The sequence below is a fragment of the Balaenoptera ricei genome, chromosome 3, assembly GCF_028023285.1.
Source record: "Balaenoptera ricei isolate mBalRic1 chromosome 3, mBalRic1.hap2, whole genome shotgun sequence".
In the NCBI taxonomy this organism is placed as follows: Eukaryota; Metazoa; Chordata; class Mammalia; order Artiodactyla; family Balaenopteridae; genus Balaenoptera; species Balaenoptera ricei.
The window spans coordinates 52,271,590-52,297,848 of NC_082641.1; the positions used below are offsets into that span (position 1 = coordinate 52,271,590).

Consider the following 26,259-nt stretch of genomic DNA (forward strand, 5'->3'; position numbering starts at 1 on the left):
ATCTGTGCTCTTTGATCTTCAAACAAAATGAAAATTGCCTCTAAAAATAAACCTGTCTCCCCCTCCCAGTCCTCCATCTAAGCATAGCTTTAGCTTATCTTTTTTTTTCCCTTGAGCTGCTAAGCAATGAATGTTTAGCAGAGAGATGCCTTTGTCAGCAGAAACCTGACCAAATTGGTATGCAATTTTTTGGACTTCAACACAAAGAGAAAGAAAAGCCTAGAAAAAACAATTTGAAGATTGTTCAAAAAACAATCAGAAGTGTCAGTAGAACTGATTGCAGGACAAAGACTGTATATTTACAGTATAAATGTAAAACTAATACATGAAAATACATATGTATTTCTGACCTTTCTTTGCACAACTAAAGGATCCTTAAGGTTTCTTTCCTAACAGAACAGGTACAACAGTACAGCATCAACTCTCAGTTAATTGGTTTTGGAAGTTTTGCTTTAAAGCCTAAGGGTTGTATTAAATAAGAGGCGGAGTTGCGGGGGGGCGGGGAGTAGGGTGGGGGTGGAAGGGGAATGGTTTGAATAGTGGGAAATGAGAGCACATCCAGAAAGATAGGGGAGGAAATTATCATGAATACTGCTGCATTTTGCAAAAATTCATTCCCTAACAAAAACAACAATTTCCTAAAACAATAAAAGGCCTTCTCTGATTACAACTATAAGTCACAAAGAGAAAAAAAGTTTGTTATCAGTTTTCACAAATGTTGAGTTAAAACAGGGGCCTCATATTCTGACTTGTGAGTCTAAATTAAAGTTGGTTAAGTACATAACCACTTATTCATTTTAGCTCCCTAAGTACCACAGAAACTTGAAATGAGAAGAAAGAATTTTGGAAAATCTGTTTAGCACAATTGCACTTGATCTTAGCCAAAAGGCCAAGAAATGATATTTAGCACAATTTCAGTCAGTTTTGAAAGCATTAATTAGCTGCTTATAAATGATCCATCAGGTAAAGAAGAAAGCATGTAAATAAACTAAACTACAAAAAAGCTTTCTAAAGGCATGTCCAAGGCCAATGGTCACACTGAACAAAATTATGAAATTAATTGGTATTCTACCACTTTTTTCATTCCCTTCTCTGATGTCCCTAGCTACTTTCCCACCCCAGATGCTTATACCTAAATCCCATTAACCTTTGCATTCAACTAGTAGCCAACTAATAACAGAGATGTGAGTTAGTAATGCTCCCAGAGGTATTTGCATCTGAATGTAAATTATTTGAATACTAAATAAACCTTCAATTAGCCTCAAAGGCAGTACTTCTCAACCGTGGCTACACATTAGAATTACCTAGGGACCTTTTAAAAATCTGATGCCCAGGCCAAACCCCCAAGCAATTAAATCGGAATCTCTGGGGGCGGGCCCAAGCGTCAAAATTGTTTAAAGTTCCCCAGGTGATTCCAATGTGCAGCCAAAACTGAGAATCATTGCTTTAGGGAAAGCATTTGAAAAAATGAAATTTCAAGCTAGTAAGGGAGAAATTCTTGAGTGGGGAATATATCATGTTGCTCTGTTGATGATGTCAACTGATGAAAAAGCTCTCTTCAAGGTAAAGGACCATTTTTATTACAAGAGAAAATGCTACATTAAAAAAAAAAATCACTAGACTTCTAAGTCTTGATTTCAGCGTTACTTCACTTGAGTATTATCTGTAAAACAGGAATAACAACAGCAGTGCCTATCTCATGGTGCTACTGAGAATGAGCAAATGAAACAGGGCACCAAAAGATGTTTCATAAACTGTAAAGTTTTATTTGTCATTACATAGCTGAGCTAGAACCATTTATCATTAACAACACTAGGTGTAATGTGATTATAACTGTAATATGGATTATTACCTAAAGGATATGTCACTTTGTTTTAATAGACATTTATTTTATGAAATCTAAGTATCTAGCCCAATGTTTCTTGAAGTATGGTTGCTGAACCAGTATCACCAGCATCACTTGGAAATTTGTTAGAAATGCAAATTCTTGGAGTCTGCCCCAGACCTACCGAATCAGAAACTGGAGGCAGAACGTAGCAATCTTGTTTGAACAAGCCCTCCAGGTGATTCTGATGCACACTACAACTTGAAAACCACACATCTAGCCAAACATCACTAAAAAGAGAGTATATATAACTAAAATCAAAAGATGAATATACGTTATTTTTTCAGTCTTTAAAAGTCACAGTGCAAAGGCATATCGGCATAAATTACTACTTAGAAAAACTCCTAAAGCTTTGTATTTTAAAATAGTACAGTTCTCACTACCTAGCCAAGCTTTATCAATCAACACATTAATCACGAATACAACAGTAGTATATAAATTTAGGAGTCAGATTAATTACAGAGTATAGAAACAAAACTCTAGTGGGAGTAACAATGGTTCAGAAAATAGTCAAGTTTTAATTCTCTCAAAGGAAAAGTCATAACTGTATCTTAAAAATCACATTTATCCTGAAGACAACACTCCACAGCATCTCAATGTTCTTATTCAGGCTACGGAAGTGTGTCAGCACTGACTCAGAGAAAAGACCATTTCTTGGACTGAATCACTAGCAGTGCTTCCTGCAGTCTTAGATTTGTCACTGGGTCTGCTAAACAACAGAAAAACAATCTCAAAACTTCTTATCTTAAAAGATCTCGTAAGAGAAAATATCAACATTGCTCCCAAACTCAAAGTCCAAAGGTCGTGAGAACATTGAACAGTCTTGTGAGACTGCGATAGAAAGTTCTTTGAGATCTTTCTTGTTCCCTCTTTTTCCATTTTAAAAAGTTCTGGCAGTCTCAAGATACCTAGCACCACTTTGGAAAGATGAGAGTGGAGTATCCCAATTAAGAACACACGTTAGTATTCATCCTTAGTTTCTGAGTGAAAACTGAGAAGTGACTTTTTCCTGAAAGATTCCCTAACTACAGATGAAGTTCCATTTACCATTACTGAGCAGATGACTCTGGCTCTCTCTTTGATCAAGATTCCTGAGTCCTAAGGGATTTTCCTTTCCTCAATCCTAAACCTCCTGTATTTAAAGAACCTGGGGTTAAAAGTGGGGGTATGTGTAGGAAGAATAACTCCAATAATTGATATCTGTACTCTATATTCTAGGAAATATTTCCAACCTATTCAAAGTAAACAAAAGAATACAATCAAAATTATACTATCTTTCCCTGGCAATTGCTTTGCCCCACCTTACAAGAAAAATAACAATTCTAAACTCTCATTTCCCACACTGGAAAGAATAACACAAATATATAATTGCCAAAATAATTAATTCCTTTTGTTCATTCACTTATCTGTAAGCATTTATTGAGTTCCTAGTATGTTCCAGACATTGTTTTAGATACAAAATGGGTCTAGAAAGATGCATAGACTCCAGTGATGAGGACGTGGATTCTATGTGTCTAGAGTGCTGTTTCAGTTTCTCTGTCAACCAAGACCAGTGGTACTCAAACTTGAGCAAGCATCAGAATCACTTGGAGAACTTGTTAAAACATAGATTTTGGGGCCCCACAAAGAGAGACTCTATTCAGTAGGTCTGAGATGGGGCCCCAAAATTTGCATTCTAATAAATTCACAGGTGACATTGATGCTGCTGGTTCGGGGACCGCACTTTGAGAACCACTTACCAAGAAATGCAGCTCATCACACTATGCCTGCTGATTTTCAAACACTGTATATCTCTCTTCCAAACAAGGCAATGGCCTTATAAAGGCTTTTCACTCACAATTGAGCAGAATTACAGTTCCCAGAACCACCTCAAATATCTAGGATTGGTAGCTCCAGAAGAGAAGAAAGAAGTATAAAAAATAAAGAGAAAATTCTCTTTCCAGGGGCTTTGCTTCCTCCTTGTTTTTCTTTTGTTTTATGCCCCATCACAAGAAATCACTCTTCTATTATGATTTCTCAATACAAGTGTTATGGAAAAGAATAATGCACATTCAGATTTTTCATACTTCCTTACTTTAATAAAATCATAGTTTTTCTTCTAAATTCAGTTCTCTTGGCCTTCTCCCCCACCCCTTTTTTGTTGCACTATCTCCTTTCTGAACAAAAGAATAGGGTTAGAAGGAACATTGAGAATTCACTTAATCCCTCCTTGGCCTCAGACAAGACTGTATCTAAACCATCCCCAAATATAGCAATTTTCAGTACAAAGATGAACAGGCACTAAGAACCTCCCAGTCAACATTCTGTCACATACTTGAAGATACTATCATAATATACTTTCCCTCAGCCTTCTCTTCTCCAAGCTAATCAACCTCGACATTTAGACTACTTCATTAGATTTCCTGAACTTTAAATTATTTTGACTCTTCTTTAATAAGTTTATCCCACCTTACCTCAGGGCCTGAATTATGTATTTACTGTTATCATGAAGACTTCTTTTTGGTATGTGAAAAGGGGAAAGTTAATTTATAGATTAAATAAAAAGGAATTTAATTGGAACAAAGAAATATATATATATGTATATATATATATATATATATATATAAATGCCACTATAATATAATATAATGGCATTCACTTGAACAATTAATTTCAAATATCCTTTATTTTGTTAAAAGAAATAGTAAAGCCCTATAGTTTTTAAAACTTTATAAATCACCAGCCATTTCATACATAGAACGGATGGGAATTAGAGATCTTTTTAAATATGCCACAGATTACACATAACCATGTTTCATGACACTTCACACAGGAGGAAAACATTATTATTGTTCATTTGCTTTTTTTTGCATAGTGTTTACTACTTAAGTTGGAGTTGGAGATTATCCATGATTTAATTTTGTATGAGTCTAAAATTACCGAATGTATTATTGTGATTATTCACTTCTGTGAAAATAATTTCTCTGATTCAAGCTTTGAGAATCAGAAGTGTTTAGAGAGTCAGTGAGTACAGGACAAGATAGGATGAAGTCCATGTAAATCATGTGTTTCTGAGAGGTTCAGAAAGGAAAAATAGGTCATACATTGGAATATGGGGTAAAATGGGATGATTCACTTTAGTTCCATCTCTCCCATTCTAAATATCACTATTCAAAATTGAATCTTTGCTTTCGGAATGGTGAGGTGCTCTAGTCCAGCACAGGCCTGAGGGATAGGTTTTGTCTCCTTGCCTATTGGGACCAAGGTGTACGGTGGAGGCGATGCATTTAGTCTCCAGAGAGAAGGAAGATGCTGCTTGCACAGCACTTCTACTCACCAGTCCATGCAGCAGCAAGGGTGTTGGCTTTGAAGGAAGCCAACTGTCCTGCTCTCCCAGCCAGAGGTAAAGAATTGCATTGGTGGCCACTAGAGGGAGGAGGATTAGGAATAGAGTAAATTGTGGGGAAAAGGCACCCATGAAAAACGCACATGGGACAACCAACACATCACCAACCACCGCCTAGCAGCTACCTCTCTGAGGGACTATCATGGGGTCTGCAAACACCATTAACCCAGAGACCCAGACACCAGTAATTATTGTAGTATCCCAGTATATAGCCCCTTAACTTGGATGGCTGCAGAAGGGAGTTTGAATAGGATTGTGGGAAACATACAAGCACACAAACACAAACACACAAGCACACAGACATACATTCTCATCCCCCATTACAAGACGTTACATCTGTGCCGTCTGATTCTTGCTCATTTTCTTATTTAAAACTCTTGATGTTCTTTACCAAGAATGTGTTCACGAAAAGCAAACAGCCCACCTTCAAGATAGTCTTGGGAGAAGCACCAGCAGAGACACTCATTGTGCCAAGATGTATTTTACCAACAAATCTGTACAAATTACATGAGGTTAAAAACAAACGGAATATAATATAATTAAAGCAAAGTTTCTTTTGCTAAATTACAGCTTGAAGCAAACCTGCAAGAAATATTTCCAATTAGCTTCTTTAGCAAACACAAAGCATAGCTCAGAATGTTTTGCTTTCCATCCTGCCCTCTGGGTGGGCTGCCTAGTGGGTGTCTTACCTCCAGCACAAGTAGCTGAGCATTCTGACCAAGGCTGATGATTCCATGTAAAGCCAACTTCATTGTCTCCACTGCCCGTCCGGGTGATGGGAACGTTGAATTTATACCTAATTCCCAAATTCTGTTCCTGAAGCAGAACCTGACATTGAAAACAACTGGTGAAGATAATTAAAATACAATGAGCCTTTATTCAGATATTTATTATTTCTTTTGAAGAAGAAAATGTCACAATGTAAGTCTTAAGGGAAATTTAAGACAACTTTTAGAACACATGCAGTTATATTGAATTTTCTACTTCTGTTTTCATGGGTAATTTGGAGCCATTTCTCTCAGTTGCCTTATTTGGTTATAAAAATATTATTCAAGCAGGCATTGAAAAGACCAGTCATATGGAAAGAGCACTATGGTCTTAACTTTACACAGACTTTTACACCATTGGGCATACCATTTTACCTTTATTTACTTTAATTTCACCACTTTAATTTCAGATGATAAAGCCTGCCCCTTCCTACTTCACAGGGCAGATTACAAAGATTAGAAATGAAGCGACAAAGGCATATTTACCATGACAATGAGATTTTCTGAGGTGGGACCTAAAGCTTCTAAGGATTCTGGTTCATCGGTTGGCCTCTTATAGTGAAAAGCTGTCCCAGCAACATCAAACTTCCTAGGCCAGTCAATAGTCCAGGCACCATTAATATAGTAATCATCCCCTTCAGATTTTAAAGCTAAAAAAAAAGAAAAAAAAAAAATCACTGTCTACCTAAAAATGTGAAACTTCATTTACCACAATGTCACTCATTAATAATTGCACTGACGTGTACAATGAATATCTATTTCCATTTAGAGATGGGAATCTTTTTTTTTTTTTTTACAGACAACACCAACAATTTATTTTCTGTTACTCAGATATACATTGTGAAGTGATTTCTAATGAGGTGCCAGGAATTCTACCACAGAAACAGAAATATTTGGTAATCTCCAGCCACTGATGGTAGAAATTCAGTAAGTACATTCTTTCTCATAGATAATGATGCTATATAATTTGGTAAAGTAGAAGTACTGTGATTCACCTGCCAGTGAATTAGTGTCTCAGAAAATACCAAAAAATGCAGATGATTCAAAGTCAATAAAAATTTTCCCACAAGAAAACATCAGACTCAGACAACTTTGTACAGAGTAGTTCTACCACACATTCAAGGAAAAAATAATTTCAGTGTTTCAGAAAATTCTTCCAAGAGGATAGAGAAAGAGAATACGTCCAATCTCATTTTATGAGTCCAGCATTTTCATGTTCAAACCTGGCCAGTCAAATAAATCAAAATTATGCAACAACAGCACTCTTGAACAAACATGCAAAATGTAAGTAATTAAATAAAATATTAGCAATTGGCATAAAGTAATATAGAAGTTAACACATCAGAAGTAAGGTAAGCTTATCCTAGGATTGCAATGCTGGTTTAATAATAGAAAATCAATTAATATACTTTTTCATATTATTAAAGGAAGAAAGGCAGATGATTACCTTAATAGATGCAGAAAAAGCATTTTTAAAAGTTCAATATTCATATATGATTTAAAAGAAATTTTAGTAAACTAGGAAAGCATGAACTTCATTAATTTTATAAAAGGCAAACAAAAACACTCAAACAAAAATGTATAGTAAACATCAAACCTAAAGATGTAATGTTGAAGGCATTTTCTTTAAGATCAGGAAAAAGTTAAGGATGCCTGTTACCATCACTTCTATTCAACCATTGACTGTGGGATCTAGCTAGTGTAACAGAGTAGGAAAAAAAGAAATAAAGGCAATAAGGAAGGAAAAGAAGAGCCAAAAGACTCATTTTTTTTTTTTTTTTTTGCAGATGATATAATTTTCATCTTAATGTAAAAAATCTAAAAGAAATTATAGAAAAATAAGACATTTAATAAGGAAGTTTGGCAAGTTTTGATATAAAAATCAATATATGAAAGTCAGTTGTATTACTACATCAGGAAGAGCAGTTATAAAGCAGTTTTGAATGAGGACATTCTCAGTGGCAACGTAAAATATAAAAATACTTAGGAATAATTCTATCAAAAGGCAGGCAAACTCTTAGTGGAGTAAATTATGAAATTTTAATAAAAATCATCAAGGATGATCTAAACAAGTGGAGAGAAATAACCTGTTCTTGTAAAGACTCAGTTTTGCCTGTATTAAGCTATAGATTCAGTGACTTTCAATAAAAATTCCCAAATGGTTGTGGAGAGCACTGTGGTGCTGCAGGGCCTGGTAGCATTCATTTATCAGCAGGAGGTGGAAGCAGGGAGAAGAGGAAGGGATCAAAAGTTCACAGAAGTGGACATTCAAAAGTGGATATAGTACATAAGGCAAAAACCCTATCAGCTGACTATATTCTACACAAGGGCCTGAAAGACCTTCCATTTATTAGAACAATATTGTGCTGGGGCTTCCTTGGTAGCGCAGTGGTCAAGAATCTGCCTGCCAATGCAAGGGACACAGGCCTGAGCCCCAGCCCGGGAAGATCCCACATGCCGCAGAGCAACTAAGCCCGTGTGCCACAACTGCTGAGCCTGCGCTCCAGATATGTATCTAATAACATATTATAGCAATCTAATAGCATATTAGAATTGGCCCCGCACTGCAATGAAGAGTAGCCCCTGCTCACCGCAACTAGAGAAAGCCAGCGCACAGCAACGAACACCCAACACAGCCAAAAATAAATAAATAAATAAATAAATAAATTAATTAATTAATTAAAAAAAAAAAAAAGAATGTGCTGGTGAGACAGGCACCAGCATCACTGAGATGCTCTTCTCTTTAAGCTTGGAACTGTCATTACAGAACTGGGCTCACAGACAGCAATAGGGATGATCCCAACATACTAGAGGCCAGGAGGCATGGCGTAACCATTAGAATGGAGGTGGGCACAGTTATCACAAACAGTAACAATTTAGCATGGCAGTCAGGAGCAGTCATGGAGATATTTAACAGAATACAGTCTTCCAAGGGGCCCAAGAGATGGGCACTTTTCTGATCCAGACCCACTGAGCTTAAGCAGAGGCTGGGTGACTAGGAGATAGGATCCTACAACATCACAACACCACAGCACTCAGTGGTAATTTTTCCTCGTCTTTCCTCAAAGGACATAAAAGCCATTACCAGCAGGGAAAGGGAAAATCCAAATATATTGAGGACTGTTGGGCACAGGGACTGAGTTGACCTGAAGTGGCAAATGGTGCCCCTTGTTTAGGATAAGGGCACGTAGAAGTAAAGTAATAAAAGGAATTTTGAACCAGGTCCAGCTCACAGAGTGTCCACTGAGTCCATGAATCCAGTCAGTGGTCATTTCTCTCAGACGTGAATTTAAAATGGAAACAGTATACTTGGTAGCTGGCATAACCTTCACGTTTATCTCTTGATCTGTAAAATAACACCTATCCCAGTGGGGAAGACCAGGTTGAAGTCTCTGAAACTTTTCTCCTTCCCCCAGCTAAAACAGTAAACTACAAACAATATTGCATCTTGGAGTGGGGGCGGTGGGAGTGTGGATTGCCAGAGGTGAATGCTACCCATAAGGTCTTAAAGTGTGCAGGGGTGGTGGTCTCTACCATATACCTATTTACTTCACTTGTGTGGCCCCTATAGAAACTAGATAGATCTTTTTGGATGATAGTAGTCTGTTGCAAACTCAACCAAGGGTACTGTTGCTGTGCTGGATGTAGAGATGGGATTCTTGACCATTTTCTTAAGCACAAATTAAAATAGTAATTTTCCATGTGAATGTCAAGAAGATATTAAGTATTTATAATGTTATTGATAGAAAGGAATGAAAGGCTTATCTATAGGAATAAAAATGTGGAACTACCAAGGGAAATTATGACTAAAGGAATAACTGGGGATGGAGGTGGGGTTAGGGAGCAGATTTTCCTGTCCAAATATTAAAACGGTAATTATACAAATATGGGGTGGGAACAACCTGTGGTATGGCACACAGATGGACAGAACAATACAAAAAAATGGACAGTTAAGAAATAAACAAAAGTATATATGGGAATTAATATATAACAAAGGAAGCATCCTAAATTAGTAAAGGAAAGATAACAAGAAATGGAACTAAGACAAAAGACTAGCTTTTTGGCCAAAAAAAAAAAAAAAAAAAAAAAGTGCTGAATTTGTCTCATTCTTTATATAAGAATAGATACCACAACTCCATTCCTAGGTATATATCCAAAAGAAGTGAAAATAGGTACTCAAACAAATGTATGTACATACATGTTCATAGTAGCACTATTCCCAATAGCCAAAGGTAGAAACAACCACATGTCCATCAATGGATGACTGGATAAACAAATTGGGGTATATACAATACAATGGAATAACATTCAGCCATAAAAAAGAATGAAGATACATGCTTCAATGAGGATGAGACTAAAAAAAAATTACACTGAGTGGAAGAGGCTAGACATAAAAGGTCACATATTTTATGCATCTATTCATAAGAAATATCTAGAAAAGGTAAATCTATAGGGACAAACAGCAGGTTGGTGGTTGCCAGGGGCTAGGGAATGGGAAGTAACTGCTTAATGGACACCGGGTTCCTTTTGGGGTGATGAAAATATTTTGGAATGTACTAAATACCAGTACGCTGTTCACTTTAAAAATGTTTGAATTCTATGTTATTTGAATCTTACCTCAATAAAAACAAAGTTTAAAAAAAAGAGAGAAAAGAATAAATGCCAGATGGGTAAATATTTAAACGTAAACATAGTTAAATCATAAAGTGGTAGGAGAAAATGTAAGAGTACTTTTTAAAAAATAATATTGGGGGGCTTCCCTTCCCTGGTGGCGCAGTGGTTGAGAATCTGCCTGCCAATGCAGGGGACACGGGTTCGAGCCCTGGTCTGGGAAGATCCCACATGCCGCGGAGCAACTAGGCCCGTGAGCCACAACTACTGAGCCTGCGCGTCTGGAGCCTGTGCTCTGCAACAAGAGAGGCCGCGATAGTGAGAGGCCCGCGCACCGCGATGAAGAGTGGCCCCCACTTGCGACAACTAGAGAGAGCCCTCGCACAGAAACGAAGACCCAACACAGCCATAATTAATTAATTAATTAATTAATTAATTAAAAAATAATAATAATAATATTGGGGTATAGAAAAGCTTTTCTAAGCATGACCAAAACCTCAGAAAGTATAAAGAAAAAGATTAGTAGATATGCATGCATAATTTTTTAAACCTCTATAGGAAAAAACATATAAAAAAGTTTAAAAACGTGATAGAAAAAGGGTTATTAGCACTACTATACAAAAACTTCTATAAATAAATGAGTGATAATTTTGATAATGATTATCATGCTTTGACAGTGACAAACACGTCAGTTTAATTTTTTTGTTAGTATGCTAGCTTCTTCAAAAACTTTATCAGGCCAGATAAACAAGCAGGCCCAAAGGACTAAAAGGGTCAGGATGCAGAGAGTCTCTGACTCTCTGGACCTCTGCCACTTGTCCTTAAGAGTATAGACCATTTTCATTCCCCCCACCCGCATCTGCCTGGCAAATATATCTGTACTTTCTTGACTTCACATATGTTATAAAATTCATCTGATTGTCAAAAATAAATCTAATTAATCTTTTGAGATAAGAACATGTTAACCAAATTTAAGGATTATTTAGTCTTAAATTTGTCTTGTATTTAAAATTTTTTATTTTCAACTCTCACAGTAATAGTCTGTCTCATTTGAAACATCAAAATTACTTGGTTATATAAGGACATCTGAGCCTGTATCACATGAAACAGTAAAAACAAAAATAAAAACAAAACCTCTAGCAGCTTTGAATTCTCCTTCAATTTAAGCTCTCACTTTCCATTTTCCCATCTACTCACTTAAGGAATCCTAACTCACCTTTGCTGGTACCATAACGTAGTTCAGAAAAACACCAAACATTTAAGAAGGACTGAATAAGAATTTGCTAAGGGAGGAGGATGTGGCATTATGGACAAAGAATTATCAAAGGGAAAACATCTGATGTCTTATTTTTGTTTTGATTCTTGCTGATGCAGAAGAGAATCTAAAATTATGGTGTAAAAATAAAGGAGTCTTCCTAAATAAAGGAAGGAGGAGCCTGATGATACTGGTATTCTACCTAAAGATGCATTCTAGATATAGTCTTTTTTTTTTTATGAATTTTTTTTTTTAATTTTAATTTTATTTATTTACTTATGGCTGTGTTGGGTCTTCGTTTCTTTGCGAGGGCTTTCTCTAGTTGTGGCAAGTGGGGGCCACTCTTCATCGCGGTGCACGGGCCTCTCATTATCGCAGCCTCTCTTGTTGCAGAGCACAGGCTCCAGACGCGCAGGCTCAGTAACTGTGGCTCACGGGCCTAGTTGCTCCGCGGCATGTGGGATTTTCCCAGACCAGGGCTCGAACCCATGTCCCCTGCATTGGCAGGCAGACTCTCAACCACTGCGCCACCAGGGAAGCCCTAGATATAGTCTTATTTTTAAAAGATTTAAGGAAAAAGAGGTGGTATTTTAAGGGGAATAAGAACTCAACCAGATTTCATAAGGGTCTCTGCAGAGTCTAAATCTGTCTCAAGGGATCAAACATCAAATAAACAGAATTTCCACTTCTTTACAGAGGAAATAACTGGGATTGGACTTGCCCTCCAATTATAAATAACTAGAAAACTCACAAAATATATGAATCAGCTGTTTTTAGACATTGGCCAGGACTGTGCAGGACTGTGACACAGGCAAAAAGGAACACAAGGTGAGCCATATAATCTCCCTAGCTTCCTGCCTGGAGGCACTTTCTGTCAGTGTAGACCATGAGAACCCAAGCAGAGGATGGTGGTCTCACTGAGTTAAGGAGACAGAGATCAGAAACTGGGAAGGCTAAGATAACTGGAATTTGCAGAACCAGAGAATTAGAGTAAAAGGAGGGAATCTGCTGCTGAATAGTACTCCATGTATGCATAGGATAAAATTCCATGACGCCAGGCCAAAAAAAAAACACCAAAAAACAAACAGAAACAAAAACAAAAAACTAGATAACCACAAGCAGAAAAATTTCTAGAGAAAGAATTCAGAGAGTTTCAACCACTAGGGCATTCAGCAGAGAATCATGCCTTTTTAGTAGGGCTGAGCAATTCTAGAATTAAGGCTACTCTGGACTCACCTAAACAAAACTCAAATACAAGCCTCAAAGATATCAAGCTCATCAACAAGTTAGTTAACACTCTTTAAAGGAAAAAACAACAACAACAAAATCCAGACTCTCAATAAAAAAATATTCACAATGTACAACATCCAATAAAAAACTACTACAACTGGCAAGAAAGGGGAAGACGTGGTACAAACCATGAAGAAAGCCAAGTAAAAGCAACAGACTCAGAAATGACAGAAATTATGGAATTAGCAGAAAATAACTCTCAAACAGCTATTATAAATATACTCAAGGATTTTAAAGGAAAACAAATATAATGAGAAAAAACTGGAAGATATATACAGATGGACGCTCAGATCTACACAAAGAAAGTATGCCAGATACAATAAATATGTAGGTAAATAGAAAATAATTTTTCTTATTTTTAAATTTTTAAAAAAGATAACTGACTCTTTAAAACAAAAATAATAACAATGTATTGTAGGGTTTATAACATATGAAAAAGTAAAATGTGTTTTTAAAAATTAGCACAAAACATGGAAGAAGACAATGGAAATAAACTGTTATAAGCATCTTGCATTATACATAAACGGTATAATATTATTTGAAGGTATATTGTGATAAATTAAAGATGCATTTTGTAAACTCTAGAGCAACCACTAATTAAATAGAACAAAGAAGTATAGCTAATAAGCCATTAGTAGAGCCCAAATGGAATACTATAGAACACTTGATAAACCTAAAAGAAGACATAAAAGGAGAATAAAGGGAAAAATACATGGAACAAATAGAAAAATAGCACAATGGTAGACTTAAACCCAATGATTTTAATAATTACATTAAATATAAATGATCCAGACATGGAGCTGAGAAACTATGGCCCACCACCTGTTTTGTAAATACAGTTTATTGTAACACAGTCATACCCATTTATTTATGTATTATCTGTATCTGCTTTCACACTACAATAGTAGAACTGAATAGCTGAGATAGAAACTTCATGTCCTGTAAAGCTGAAAATATTTACCATCTGTCCCTTTACAGAAAAAGTTTGGCAAGCCCCCCATTTAGAGACTGTAATTGAAAAAGCAAAGATGGTTAGATACAACAAGAAATCAGAGTCAAACTACATGTTGTCTAAAAGAAACATATTTAAAGTTCAGAAACACCTACATGTGAAAAGTGGATGGATGGAAAAGAATTTACTATGCAAGCACTAATCAGAAGAAATCTGGGTGGCTAGATTAGTAAATAGTCAAAATAGACGAGGATCAAAGAATATCATCAGAAATAAAGAGGAACGGGGCTTCCCTGGTGGTGCAGTGGTTGAGAATCCGCCTGCCAATACAGGGGACACGGGTTCAAGCCCTGGTCTGGGAAAATCCCACATGCCGCAGAGCAACTGGGCCCGTGAGCCACAATTACTGAGCCTGTGCGTCTGGAGCCTGTGCTCCGCAACAAGAGAGGCCGCGATAGTGAGAGGTCCACGCACCGCGATGAAGAGTGGCCCCTGCTCACCGCATCTAGAGAAAGCCCTGGCACAGAAACGAAGACCCAACACAGCCAAAAAAAACAAAAAAAAACAAAAAAAAACACAAAGAAATAAAGAGGAACATATGATAATTATAAAATGCTCAATACATCAAGAAAATCTAACAATCTTAAATGTCTATACACCTAATAACAAACTCTGAAAATAAGTGAAGCAAAACCTTACAACTAATGGGAGAAATAAACAAATCCACAATTCTAGTTGGAGATTTCAACATGATTCTTTCAATATTTGCTGAAACAAGGAGGCAGAAAATAAATAAAAATGTAGAAGACTTGAACAAAACTATCAACCAATTTAATCTAATTGACATATATGGAATACTAAACCCAATACTACCATAATATACATTCTTCTCAAGTGTACATGGAACATTCATTAAGAGAGACCATATTCTGGGCTGTAAAAACAAACCTCAACAAAAGAACTAAAATCATACAAAGTACCTTATCTGTCCATAATGGAATTAAGAAAATCCCCCAAATATTTGGAAATTGAATAATACCTTCTAAGTCATGTGTCATATGGTAAATAAAATATTTTAAATTGAGTGTTGGAAAAAAACAATATCAAATATATGGGATGAAGTTAAAGCAATGCTTAGAGGGAAATTTATAGTGCAAAATGCCTATTTTAGATTAGAAAAAAGATTTTTAAGATCAATAATCTAAGTTTCTATCTTGAGAAGATAACAAATTAAACACAAAGTGAATAGCAAAAAGGAAAAAATAAAGAGAAGAGTGGGAATCGATGTACTGGAAAATGGAGAAATAATAGAAAAGTCATTTAAACCAAAAGGTTGTTCTTTGAAATGATCAATAAAGTTAATAAACACCCCCCTAGAACAATCAAGAAAAATAAGATATAAATCACCAATGTGAGGAATGAGAGAAGAGCCATCACTACAGATCCTACAGGCATTCAAACAGAATAAGGGAATATTATGCACAAAATTATGCCAATGAATTCAACAACTTTATACCTATTACAGAAACTGAATTTTTCATTAAAACTTCCCACAAAGAAAACTCCAGCCCAGATGGCTTCACAGTTGAATTCTATCAAACATTAAGAAATAATACCAATTTTACCCAGACTTTTTCAGAAAATAGAGAAGAAAGGAATATTTCCCAACCAACTTTATGAGGACAGGTTTATCCTAATATAAAAACCAACAAAGATGTTATAAGAAAAGACTACAGACCAATATCCCACATGAGCATAGATGCAAACAAATATTCTTAACAGAATATTAGTAAATCAATTGTAGCAATATATAGGAAGGATAATAAATTTATGACAAAGTGATTTTTATCCCAAGAATGCTAGATTGATTTAACATTTGAAAACCAATCAAAGCATTTACTATATTAACAGGAAACGGAGGGAAAAAAATAACACTTGATCATGCAGTAAACCTCAAAACCTATTCATGAGGAAAACTCTCAAACTTAGAAACAGAAGGGAACTTCCTCAACCTGATAAAGGGCATCTACATAAATCTTCTAGCTAACATTATATTTAGTGGTTAAAAAAAACCCAAAAAACTGAATTCTTTGCCTTTAAGATAAGTAACAATGAAAAGATGTCCAGTCTCCTCACTTTTGTTCAACATTGTACTGAAGGTCCTGATCACTATTATAAGGCAAGAAAAAAGATATAAAAGACATAAATATTGGAAAGATAGAAGTAAAACTGCCTTTGTTGAAGGATGACATGATAATCTATGTTGAAAATCCAAAGAAATGTACAAAGCAACTATTAGAACTAATATATGAGTATAACCAGGTCACAGGACATGAGGTCAATACAAAAACAAATCAATTGCTGTATAACAACTGACAATTCAAATATGAGATTAAAATATCAATATCATTTACAATAACATCAAAAAGCATGAAATATTTAGTGATAGATTTTTTAAAAATCTATATGTGCAAGATACGTACATTGAAAAATAAGCATTACTGAACAAATGTAAAGACTTAAATAAATATACAGGTAAGTCTTTTCACGTATTGGAAGACAATATTTTTAAGATGTCAATTCTCCCCAAATTGATCTATAGATTCCAAATAATCTCTTTTTGTAGAAATTGACAAGCTGATTCTAAAATGTATATAGAAATGGCTACTGAAGCCCAAGCGCTCTAGGGCCTGCGTGCCGCAACTACTGAGCCTGTGCACTGCAACTACTGAAGTCCGTGCGCCTAGAGCCCGTGCTCTGCAACGAGAAGCCACCTCAGTGAGAAGCCCGCGTACCACAACGAAGAATAGCCCCCGCTCGCTGCAACTAGAGAAAGCCTGTGCACAGCAATGAAGACCCAACGCAGCCAAAAATTAAAGAAAAAAAAAAAAAATCAACTAACCCAGTGAAGAGTAAGCTATAAAATACTAATTTTTTTGTTTAGTTCTTTCATGTGGAACTTCTTCCTTTTTAACATGAAAGTGTTCTACCTCAAAGCAGTATGTCTTTGCCTTCATGATACTGCAGTGCTTTTCCTCATTAATTTTTAAAATCTAGCAAAATATGCTACTTACCAATATAGTTCTTTGACATGGCAACTTCTCTGACTTCAATGTGAACAGAGCCTCTTGGTATCTGCACTACTTCCATGTAGCCTGGAACACAGAAGACAGCCAGTAATAAGCAGCATCTGGAGCTTTCGTCAGAAAATGAGTGTTTAGTAAGCATTCAGTAATAACAGTTTCCTTATTCTTCCATGCTTTCTTTTGCACTTTAAAAATTGTGAATAACGAGCAAATTCCCCTTTGGGTTCATGAATACATCTAAGAGTATTTTTCTTTTCCTCTAAAATTATCTCAAGATATCTTTAAAGTCTCAAGATATATAATATTGGTTCATTTTTTTTTTTCCCCTCAACACATGGCCCCCACTTCAAGGCTCTGCGGGAATTCCCATCTTAAAGAAATGTGGCTAAATGAAGTCAAGTAGAAATGGAATAATATTTCCTTAAAATATCTAACCTGAAGCCACATTTAATATTTAAAGGACTGAAAGCAATTTGGGGAAAAACCATTGTCTGCCTGAATAAAGAAATTTTTAAAATAAGGGGGGAAATCAAATATTTTGGCTATTCCAAGTACACCAGAGGTGTGAGGAAGAGTTCTTTCTACACACTCACCTCCTCTGGGCAACGAATCATTGAAGAACCCTTCAATGGCATCACATGTGCTTCCATCCCCTCCACAGACTCGACATCTATCTTCCCTAGCATCGGATCCCAAAATATTATCACAACCTACATGCTGAAAACGGAGAAGAATAATCAGTGTGTCAAAAAGAGGAGGAACTCTTGGACCCACTAACCAAATGAATATAACTTATTTATTTATGTGTTTTTCCAGTACAGGAAATCTAAACAGGAAATACTTTCCTCTTTCCACTTTTACCTTCATTCCCTAAGTAATTCTAGCTAACACTTCTCAACACATAAGTTTAAAGGAAAAAATTCTGATTCCCCAGGAATGTACACCTATATTTCTAGCTTAGACTTCTTCTTCATTTATAGATACCAGGCTCCAATTCTTAAAATATTGTAATTTGTTGGCAATGGGCTCTTACTTATACCCTCAATTAAGAAATGCAAGAACTAAGAAAAAATGGCATATGGTCCTACATAACAAGGGTTATAACAACAAGAGTCTTGACTGAGCATTATGGTTTGCCCTTTTTAAACCATTGGCTCTTTTGGATATCCAATTGTTAGTGTTAGTGTCAAGGATTAGTTGTGGAATTCATGCCTGAGGAAATCTCTAAAAATGAATACCTGTTTCCATTAGCTGAATAAAATTACCATAAAGAAAAAGGAGATGTAAACATGAAATTTTATTGTAGAAGCTGAAATTCTACCTTTCAATTTTGTATTTAATCATAGAAATGTGGCCTTCATATATTTTTGGCATATTTTGGCACTTAAATTTGTAATTTGACTTTTAGCCATTGATACCAGGCATGCAATGTCTGAATATAACCTGTGCCTGGGTCTTGGTTATCTGAAAAACATTTTTATACCGTTCCAGAAATAACTTTTTCTTCAAGTAAATACACACACACACACACACACACACACACACACACACAGAGTGCAACATCAGATACATTTGGAGACAAGTTAACCAGAAGGACAGAAACTTGCAAGAAATTATGAGACTAATTAAAATAGACAGTGTTTTTTATCTCATCTTTCTCAGTTTCTGGCATTTAGTTTTATGCTTCTCTTTAAGGTCAAACAAAAGCAGACAAGGAAAAATGTTAAGAAAACAGTGGTTTTTGTGGCTAATTTCTTATGATAAGATTCATACACAGGTCTAGGAAAATACCATGGATTTGCTCCTGCAATTCCCAACTGGTCTGGTTAATTCTCTGAAGTAAATGAATTAATAAGGTAAGAGTAATTCTATAGCGAAAACCATTATAAATGCTTAAAAAGAAGACAAAATGGGAAAAGCATAGCTGTTTTACACTTTGAGGAAATATTTTGCTATGAAATATATCAAATGATCTTTCATTGAGAACACACAGTAGACATATGAATGAGCTGAATCCTCATTCCCCCTCTTTGCTATCATCTTGTTTGTAAACAGAACAGAAGAATAATGGAAATTAAATTCCAAAATATTTTCATAGCTCTAGCAATCCCTATAAACATAACTAGAACACCAGAATAAATCACACTTGCATGGTGCTTGAATGTGAATGGATAATTCTACCTTTAACTATGTGTATTTCCTTACTGAAAATTAAATTAAAATGCAGCTCTCTTTATTAAAAATTAGCATAGTATTAATTAGGAGCTACTATCTGAGAAAAAAAAGACAAAAGTCTCAAAAACCTCAACAAAAAGCAATGAAATTCATAATCTGAGCAACCTTGCATTCTCCATTGATACAGATATCCAGTGAATCTGCATTGCACTGAGTCCCATCAATCACCGCAGGGGCACGTTCAGTGTAGAAATTGTAACCTTCAGCCAAGCAGTTTAACGCACAAGGTTTTACCCCACCTGGACAAATACAGTAGAAGAGAAATAAATGGAGTGGTTCTCCTAAGGAACAGTGATTCAGTATCATCCACAGCATATTTACGATTGATAACAGACCATCACTCTCTGACTATATACCTAGATGTGTAGATTTCTTTTCTTCTTTGCTAAAATTTCATGTTTACTTTCATTGCTTGTGCAACTTGAAGGAGGACCTGCTGAGTAATCTTAAGGTTTTAAAATTTCAGGTATTTCCCATATATATTTTCAATATATTTTAGGTCAAAAGGGATCACAGTGGAGGTAACTGAATGTTGAAAAAAATGGATGAAATAAAAGCAATTTTTAAAAACTAAAAAAATAAAGTTTAGGAAGTCCTTGAGAATGACCTTGTATGACAAATAGGAATTTATGCAAATTATATCACTTGTTACCGAATACGATACAAAAACTACTACTTCAAGCAGAGATATGGTAATTATAAAATAAAAGTAAACTTAGACCTGCTTTAAACATATCATATTCCATGAAAGTGGCTCTAGCATGGAGATAAATTCTTATGAGATTAGCAAGTCAAAGATAAAATTAATTATAGCATTAAATTTGAAAAATTCTTATGAGATTAATAAATCAAAGATAAATATTGGGTTGGCCAAAAAGTTCGTTTGGGTTTTTCCGTAAGATGGCCAACCCAATATTACTTAGCATCAAACTTTTTTTTTTTTTTTAAAGATTTATTGATTGATTGATTGATTGATTGATTGCTATGTTGGGTCTTCGTTTCTGTGCTAGGGCTTTCTCTAGCTGCGGCAAGTGGGGGCCACTCTTCATCGCGGTGCGCGGGCCTCTCACTATCGTGGCCTCTCTTGTTGCGGAGCACAGGCTCCAGACACGCAGGCTCAGCAGTTGTGGTTCACGGGCCCAGTTGCTCCACGGCATGTGGGATCCTCCCAGACCAGGGCTCGAACCTGTGTCCCCTGCATTAGCAGGCAGATTCTCAACCACTGTGCCCCCAGGGAAGCCCCCCAAACATTTTTTAGTTTAAATAAATTGAATAAAAACTTAAAGAAATAAACTTGAATAATTTTTTAAAAATCTAATTTTATATTGTGAATAAATGCATATAGTAACTTGAGAATTTTCATTTTGTAACTTGAAATTTGTATTTCAATAGCTGTGTGTATATTTCAAGGTTGACGTGAAAAATAGGTATAAATAGTAGCAATTTAAAAAAAACAAGCAAGTACAAATCATAACTTCTCAGTATATTGGAAAAGTAGCAATCAATATGGATTTATTTTATTCAAAACTGAACATAAAAAAGCTATTTATAAAAATGTAATTATTGATTAAAATTAGGACTTAAAAATACTTTCTGTTGAACCTTTGTTTCATGATGTTTAAACACTTTGGCCTTATTATAATGATCTGATAAAATTTCTTTGAAATAAAAAAGACTACCTCTAAAAAAGAAAATTAGACAGAAAGATGAAATGACATGCCTAGGTCTCAGTGAAGGTAGAAACCAGGTTTCTATGGGGTGAAGTAAAAGAGAAGCCAACTGAGTGATGGAGACAATGATAAATTATAGAGAGAACAATCGATTAAAGTAGATCACTGTTACAGTTGACTTTTGTCATGTAAGAAGATGGCCCAATATTGTCAGACATTGTTTTTTCAAAAGAAGATGGAAACCTAGGTTTTAAAAATATAAACTCTTCTTGGCAACTCATATAAAGTTTTCAAAAATACTGTGGAGGCTAAAACATGTATATAAGTAAAAACGGTTCCTGAACTGCCAGTTTACAACCTCTGGCTGAAGTCCGTGTTTTCTTCCATTTTCAATGTCTACAGGCTATAGAACTTCTGTATAACATAATGTTATTATTAGGCTTAGGTTAATGATACATTTTGCTGTACTGAGCACAGAAATAACAAGTAATAAATAAAATAATTTCTTCCTGAACTGATAATCAAGGTATTATATTTATTTTTATAAGATTCTCATGAATAAAATTGCTCTAAATTTCCACAGATCTAACTGGGATTTTTTTTTTCATTACTACCCAGTGTAGTTCTTTCTCCATTTTTTATTGTAATGCTTTGGAATTTAATGCAGCTTTTTATGCATCAGACTATAAAAAGAGAACATGAGTCTTTTATTTACACAGTTTTAGTATTAATTATGTAAGGTAGTATTTGATAGGCAGAACACATAAATGCTCTGGTTGTATTTCTTAGCCCACTACACTGTGTGATAATAATACAAATATATTTATTCTTCCTTTATTGCTGAAGATGTGTTCAGCTTCCTCTGCTACAATAAGTTTTCAGAAGAGGTAATGTTATTATTTCAAGAAGGGATTTAAGATGATTCTCTGAATGGAAGGTCACATTACCAATTACCTTCAGTTAAAGCTTATTATGAATTTAGGGTTAATTTACAAAGCACACAATTATCTAGATGCTAATTATTAAATCTGTGAACTATTTCAGAGACTTACTTCTACAGTAAGACAAAACAAACCCAAATGTATATGCACCTAATAAAAGCGATTCAAAATACATGAAGCAAAAACCTACACCCACACACAAAAAGCAAAGCCATAAAACAGTTGAAGATTTTAACACACTTCTCTCAGGAACTGATTAAAAAACCAGAGCAGAAAAAAATCAGAAAGAATATAAAAGATCTGAACAATACTATCACCCAGATTGACCTTATTATCATATAGAACACTATATCCAACAACTGGAGAAAACACATCCTTTTCAAGTATACATAGAACATTCATCAACCTGGACAATAAGCTGTATCATAAAACAAATTTCAACTATTTAAAAAATTTAAATCATACAGAGTATTCTCTGATCATAATGTAATTAAATGATAAATCAATAACAAAAAATCTGGAAAAAATCAACTATTTAGAAACAAAAATAACGCAGTTCTAAATAACCCATGGGTCAAAGAAGAAATCACAATGTAAATAAGAAAATATTTTGAACTGAAGCAAATAAAAATACATCAAATGTTAGGAACGCAGAACAGCAATATAAACCCCTCTCCCCAAATAATAATAAGAGCAAAAAATTACTTAGAAAAAAAGTACTAAAGCCAAAAGTTGATTCTTTGAAAAGAGTAATAAAATTGATACACTTCAAGCAAGAATGATCAAGAAAAAGAGAGAAGATACATATTATCAATAGCAGAAATGGAAGACTGTATACCACTACAGATCCTATAGATACTAAACAGGATAATAAGAGAATGTTATGATCAATTATCTGCAAATAAATTGGACAACATGGAAGTAGCAAATTTCTTGAAGACACAAATTCAAAAACTGACATAAGAATAAACAAATCTGAATAGCTCTTTATCTATTAAAGGAGTTGAGTTTGTAATAAAAAAATTCTTTTCACAAGAAAATACCGAGCCTAGATGATTTTATTAGTAAAACCTATTCTAAGGAAGACGTATTATCAACCCTACAAACTCTTTCAAGATAAATAAGGATTCTATTTCTGGAAGCCAGAGTAACTCTGATACCAAAACTTATCAAAAACACGACAAGAAAAAAATTTACAAATCAATATTCCTTATGAAGATAGATGTAAACATCCTTAATCAAATATTAGCAATTAAGCCCAATAACAAGATAATAAATAAAAAGATAATAAATCATTATCACATGGGGTTTATCCTGGGAGTAAAATGTCAGTTTGGCATTATAAAATCTATCAACTAAGTCACTATATTAACAGAATAAAGAAGAAAAACACATATAATTAATACATGCACAAATTGTACTAAAGGCCAAGTCAGTGAATTAAGGTAAGAAAATAAAATAAAAAGGTACAAAAATTGAAAAAAATAATCTCTATTTCCAGATAACATGACTATTTACCAAGAATATTCTAAACAATCTACAAAGCAACTATTAGAACTAGTAAGGGAATTTAGAAGGGTCACAGAATACAAAGTTAATATATAAAAATCAATTGAAACAATTGAAAATAAAAATTGTAAACTTTTATTTACAATAGTGTCAAAACCATAAATTACTCAGGAATAGATTTAACAGAAGATGTGCATGACCTTACACCTAAAACTATAAAGTATAGCTGAGAGAAATTAAGGAAAACATGGAGAGATATACCATGTTCATAAATTGGAAAATTCAATATTGTTAGTATATCAGTTTTTCCTCAATTGATATAAAGATTCAACATGACAACAATCATAAGCCCAACATGTTCTTCTGTAACCATTAACAACTGATTCTAAAATTTATGTGGAAATGCAAAGCACTTAGAATATACAAAGGACTCTTAAAAAAAAGATCAAAGTAGGAGGAGCTTACACTACCCATGTCCAAGACTCTACAGTTAAAGTAATCAAGTCAGTGTCGTACCAGCATAGGATTGACAAATAGATCAATGAAACAAAACAGAGTCTATAAATACACTAAAAATACATACCATACCCCCAAATTATTTTTAGACTGCAGATCTAAATATAAAGATCAAAACCATAGGCTTTTAGAAGAAAATATCTTCCTGAGTTAAAGGTAGGCAAAGATTTCTAAGACAGGACATAGAACACAATGACCATAAAATTTTAAAAAACTGAAAAATTAGAATTCATCAAAATTAAAATCTTATACTCATCCAAAACACCATTTAAAACATAAAGAAAAACAAAGAAAGTAAAGAAAGCCATAGGCTGTGAGAAAATACTTGTAAAACCTATCTGATAAATGAACCACTTGAGAATAAAAAGATAAATAACCAATTTAAAAATAGGCAAAGGCAAGAGGCACATGAAAAGCTGCTCAACATCACTAATTATTAGAAAACTGAAAATCAAAACTACAATGAGGTATCACCTCACACCAGTTAGAATGGGCATCATCAGAAAATCTACAAACAACAAATGCTGGACAGGTTGTGAGAAAAGGGAACCCTCTTGCACCGTTGGTGGGAATGTAAATTGATACGGCCACTATGGAGAACAGTATGGAGGCTCCTTAAAAAACTAAAAATAGAATTACCATATGACTCAGCAATCCCACTACTGGGCATATACCCTGAGAAAACCATAATTCAAAAAGACACATGCACCCCAATGTTCATTGCAGCACTATTTACGATAGCCAGGTCATGGAAGCAACCAAAATGCTCATCGACAGATGAATGGATAAAGAAGATGTGGTACATATATACAGTGGAATATTACTCAGCCATAAAAAGGAACGAAATTGGGTCATTTGTAGAGACGTGGGTGGACCTAGAGACTGTCATACAGAATGAAGTAAGTCAGAAAGAGAAAAACAAATATCGGATATTAATGCATATATGTGGAATCTAGAAAAATGGTACAGATGAACCGGTTTGCAGGGCAGAAATAGAGACACAGATGTAGAGAACAAACGTATGGACACCAAGGGGGGAAAACGGCAGGGGGGTGGGGGTGGTGGTGTGATGAATTGGGCGATTGGGATTGACATGTATACACTGATGTGTATAAAATGGATGGCTAATAAGAACCTGCTGTATAAAAAATAAATAAATAAAATTCAAAAAAAATAGGTAAAAGATTTGAACAAACATTTTATAAAAGAAGATATATAAATGCTCAATAAGCACATGAAAACGTGCTCAACATATTCAATGATCAGAAAATGCAAATTAAAACTTCATTGACACAACATTATACACCCACCAGAAGAAGACTGAAAACACCAAATGTTGGCAAGGATGGGGAGCAAACAGAACTTTTATACACTGTTGATGGGAGTGTGACTGGTACAATTGCTTTGGAAAAACATCTGGCAGTTTCTTTTAAAACTAAACTCACAGCTACCCTATTGCCCAGCAATTCCACCCCTAAGTATTTACCCAAGAGAAATGAAAACTATATGCCCACAAAAAGACATACACAAATGTTCATAGCCTCTTATTCATAACAGCTGAAAACTAGAAACAATCCAGGTTTCCATCAATAGCAGAATGGATAAACAAACTGGTTAGTACAATGGAATACTGCTCAGCAATAAAAAAGAATGAACTAATTACATTTGCAAGGACATGGATGGATCTCAAAAACATTAGGCTTAGAGAAGCCTTGCATAAAAGAGTAAATATGCCATGATTTCCTTTACATGAAGCTCTGTAACAGAAAAAACTAATTGATGGTAAGGAAAAAAAGTCAGAACTGGTTGCCTCTTGGAAGTAGGTAGAGGCAGCTACTAAATGGGAGGAAGTGAGGACTAGGAGAATTTTGGAGGTAATGGTAATGTTCTATAACTCAGTAAGGTTTTACAGGTGTATGCATTTGTCAAAACTCAGGGAAAGTACAGTTAAGTTTTGTGCATTTCATTGTACATAATCTTCCCTGAAAAGAAAAAAGAAAATAAATATTGAACTGTGGTTAAACTTATACAAGTTGAAGCATCTAGAGGAAAGTATACTGATGACTACAATTTACTTTGAAATGCACCTGAAAAATAGAATAAATTAATGAATGGATAGAGAGATGACTAGACATGTAATAAAGACAGTATATTAAA

General features: G+C 34.8%; 1 protein-coding gene across 5 annotated transcripts in view; it reads right to left on the reverse strand.

Moving 5' to 3' along the window:
• Positions 1–26,259, reverse strand: part of ADAMTS6 (ADAM metallopeptidase with thrombospondin type 1 motif 6) — a 269,849-nt gene that overhangs the window by 45,310 nt on the left and 198,280 nt on the right. For 3 of the 5 annotated variants that reach the window (XM_059916475.1, XM_059916472.1, XM_059916473.1), the window contains 5 exons: positions 19,572–19,705; positions 17,825–17,948; positions 17,220–17,300; positions 6,524–6,687; positions 5,960–6,098 (listed from right to left, as the gene is read on the reverse strand). In XM_059916475.1, the coding sequence (XP_059772458.1) occupies positions 5,960–6,098; positions 6,524–6,687; positions 17,220–17,300; positions 17,825–17,948; positions 19,572–19,705 (642 nt within the window). Of the gene's footprint in view, positions 1–5,201; positions 5,291–5,959; positions 6,099–6,523; positions 6,688–17,219; positions 17,301–17,824; positions 17,949–19,571; positions 19,706–26,259 lie in introns of all 5 variants that reach the window. The other 2 variants (XR_009502323.1, XM_059916474.1) reach the window with 2 other exon arrangements.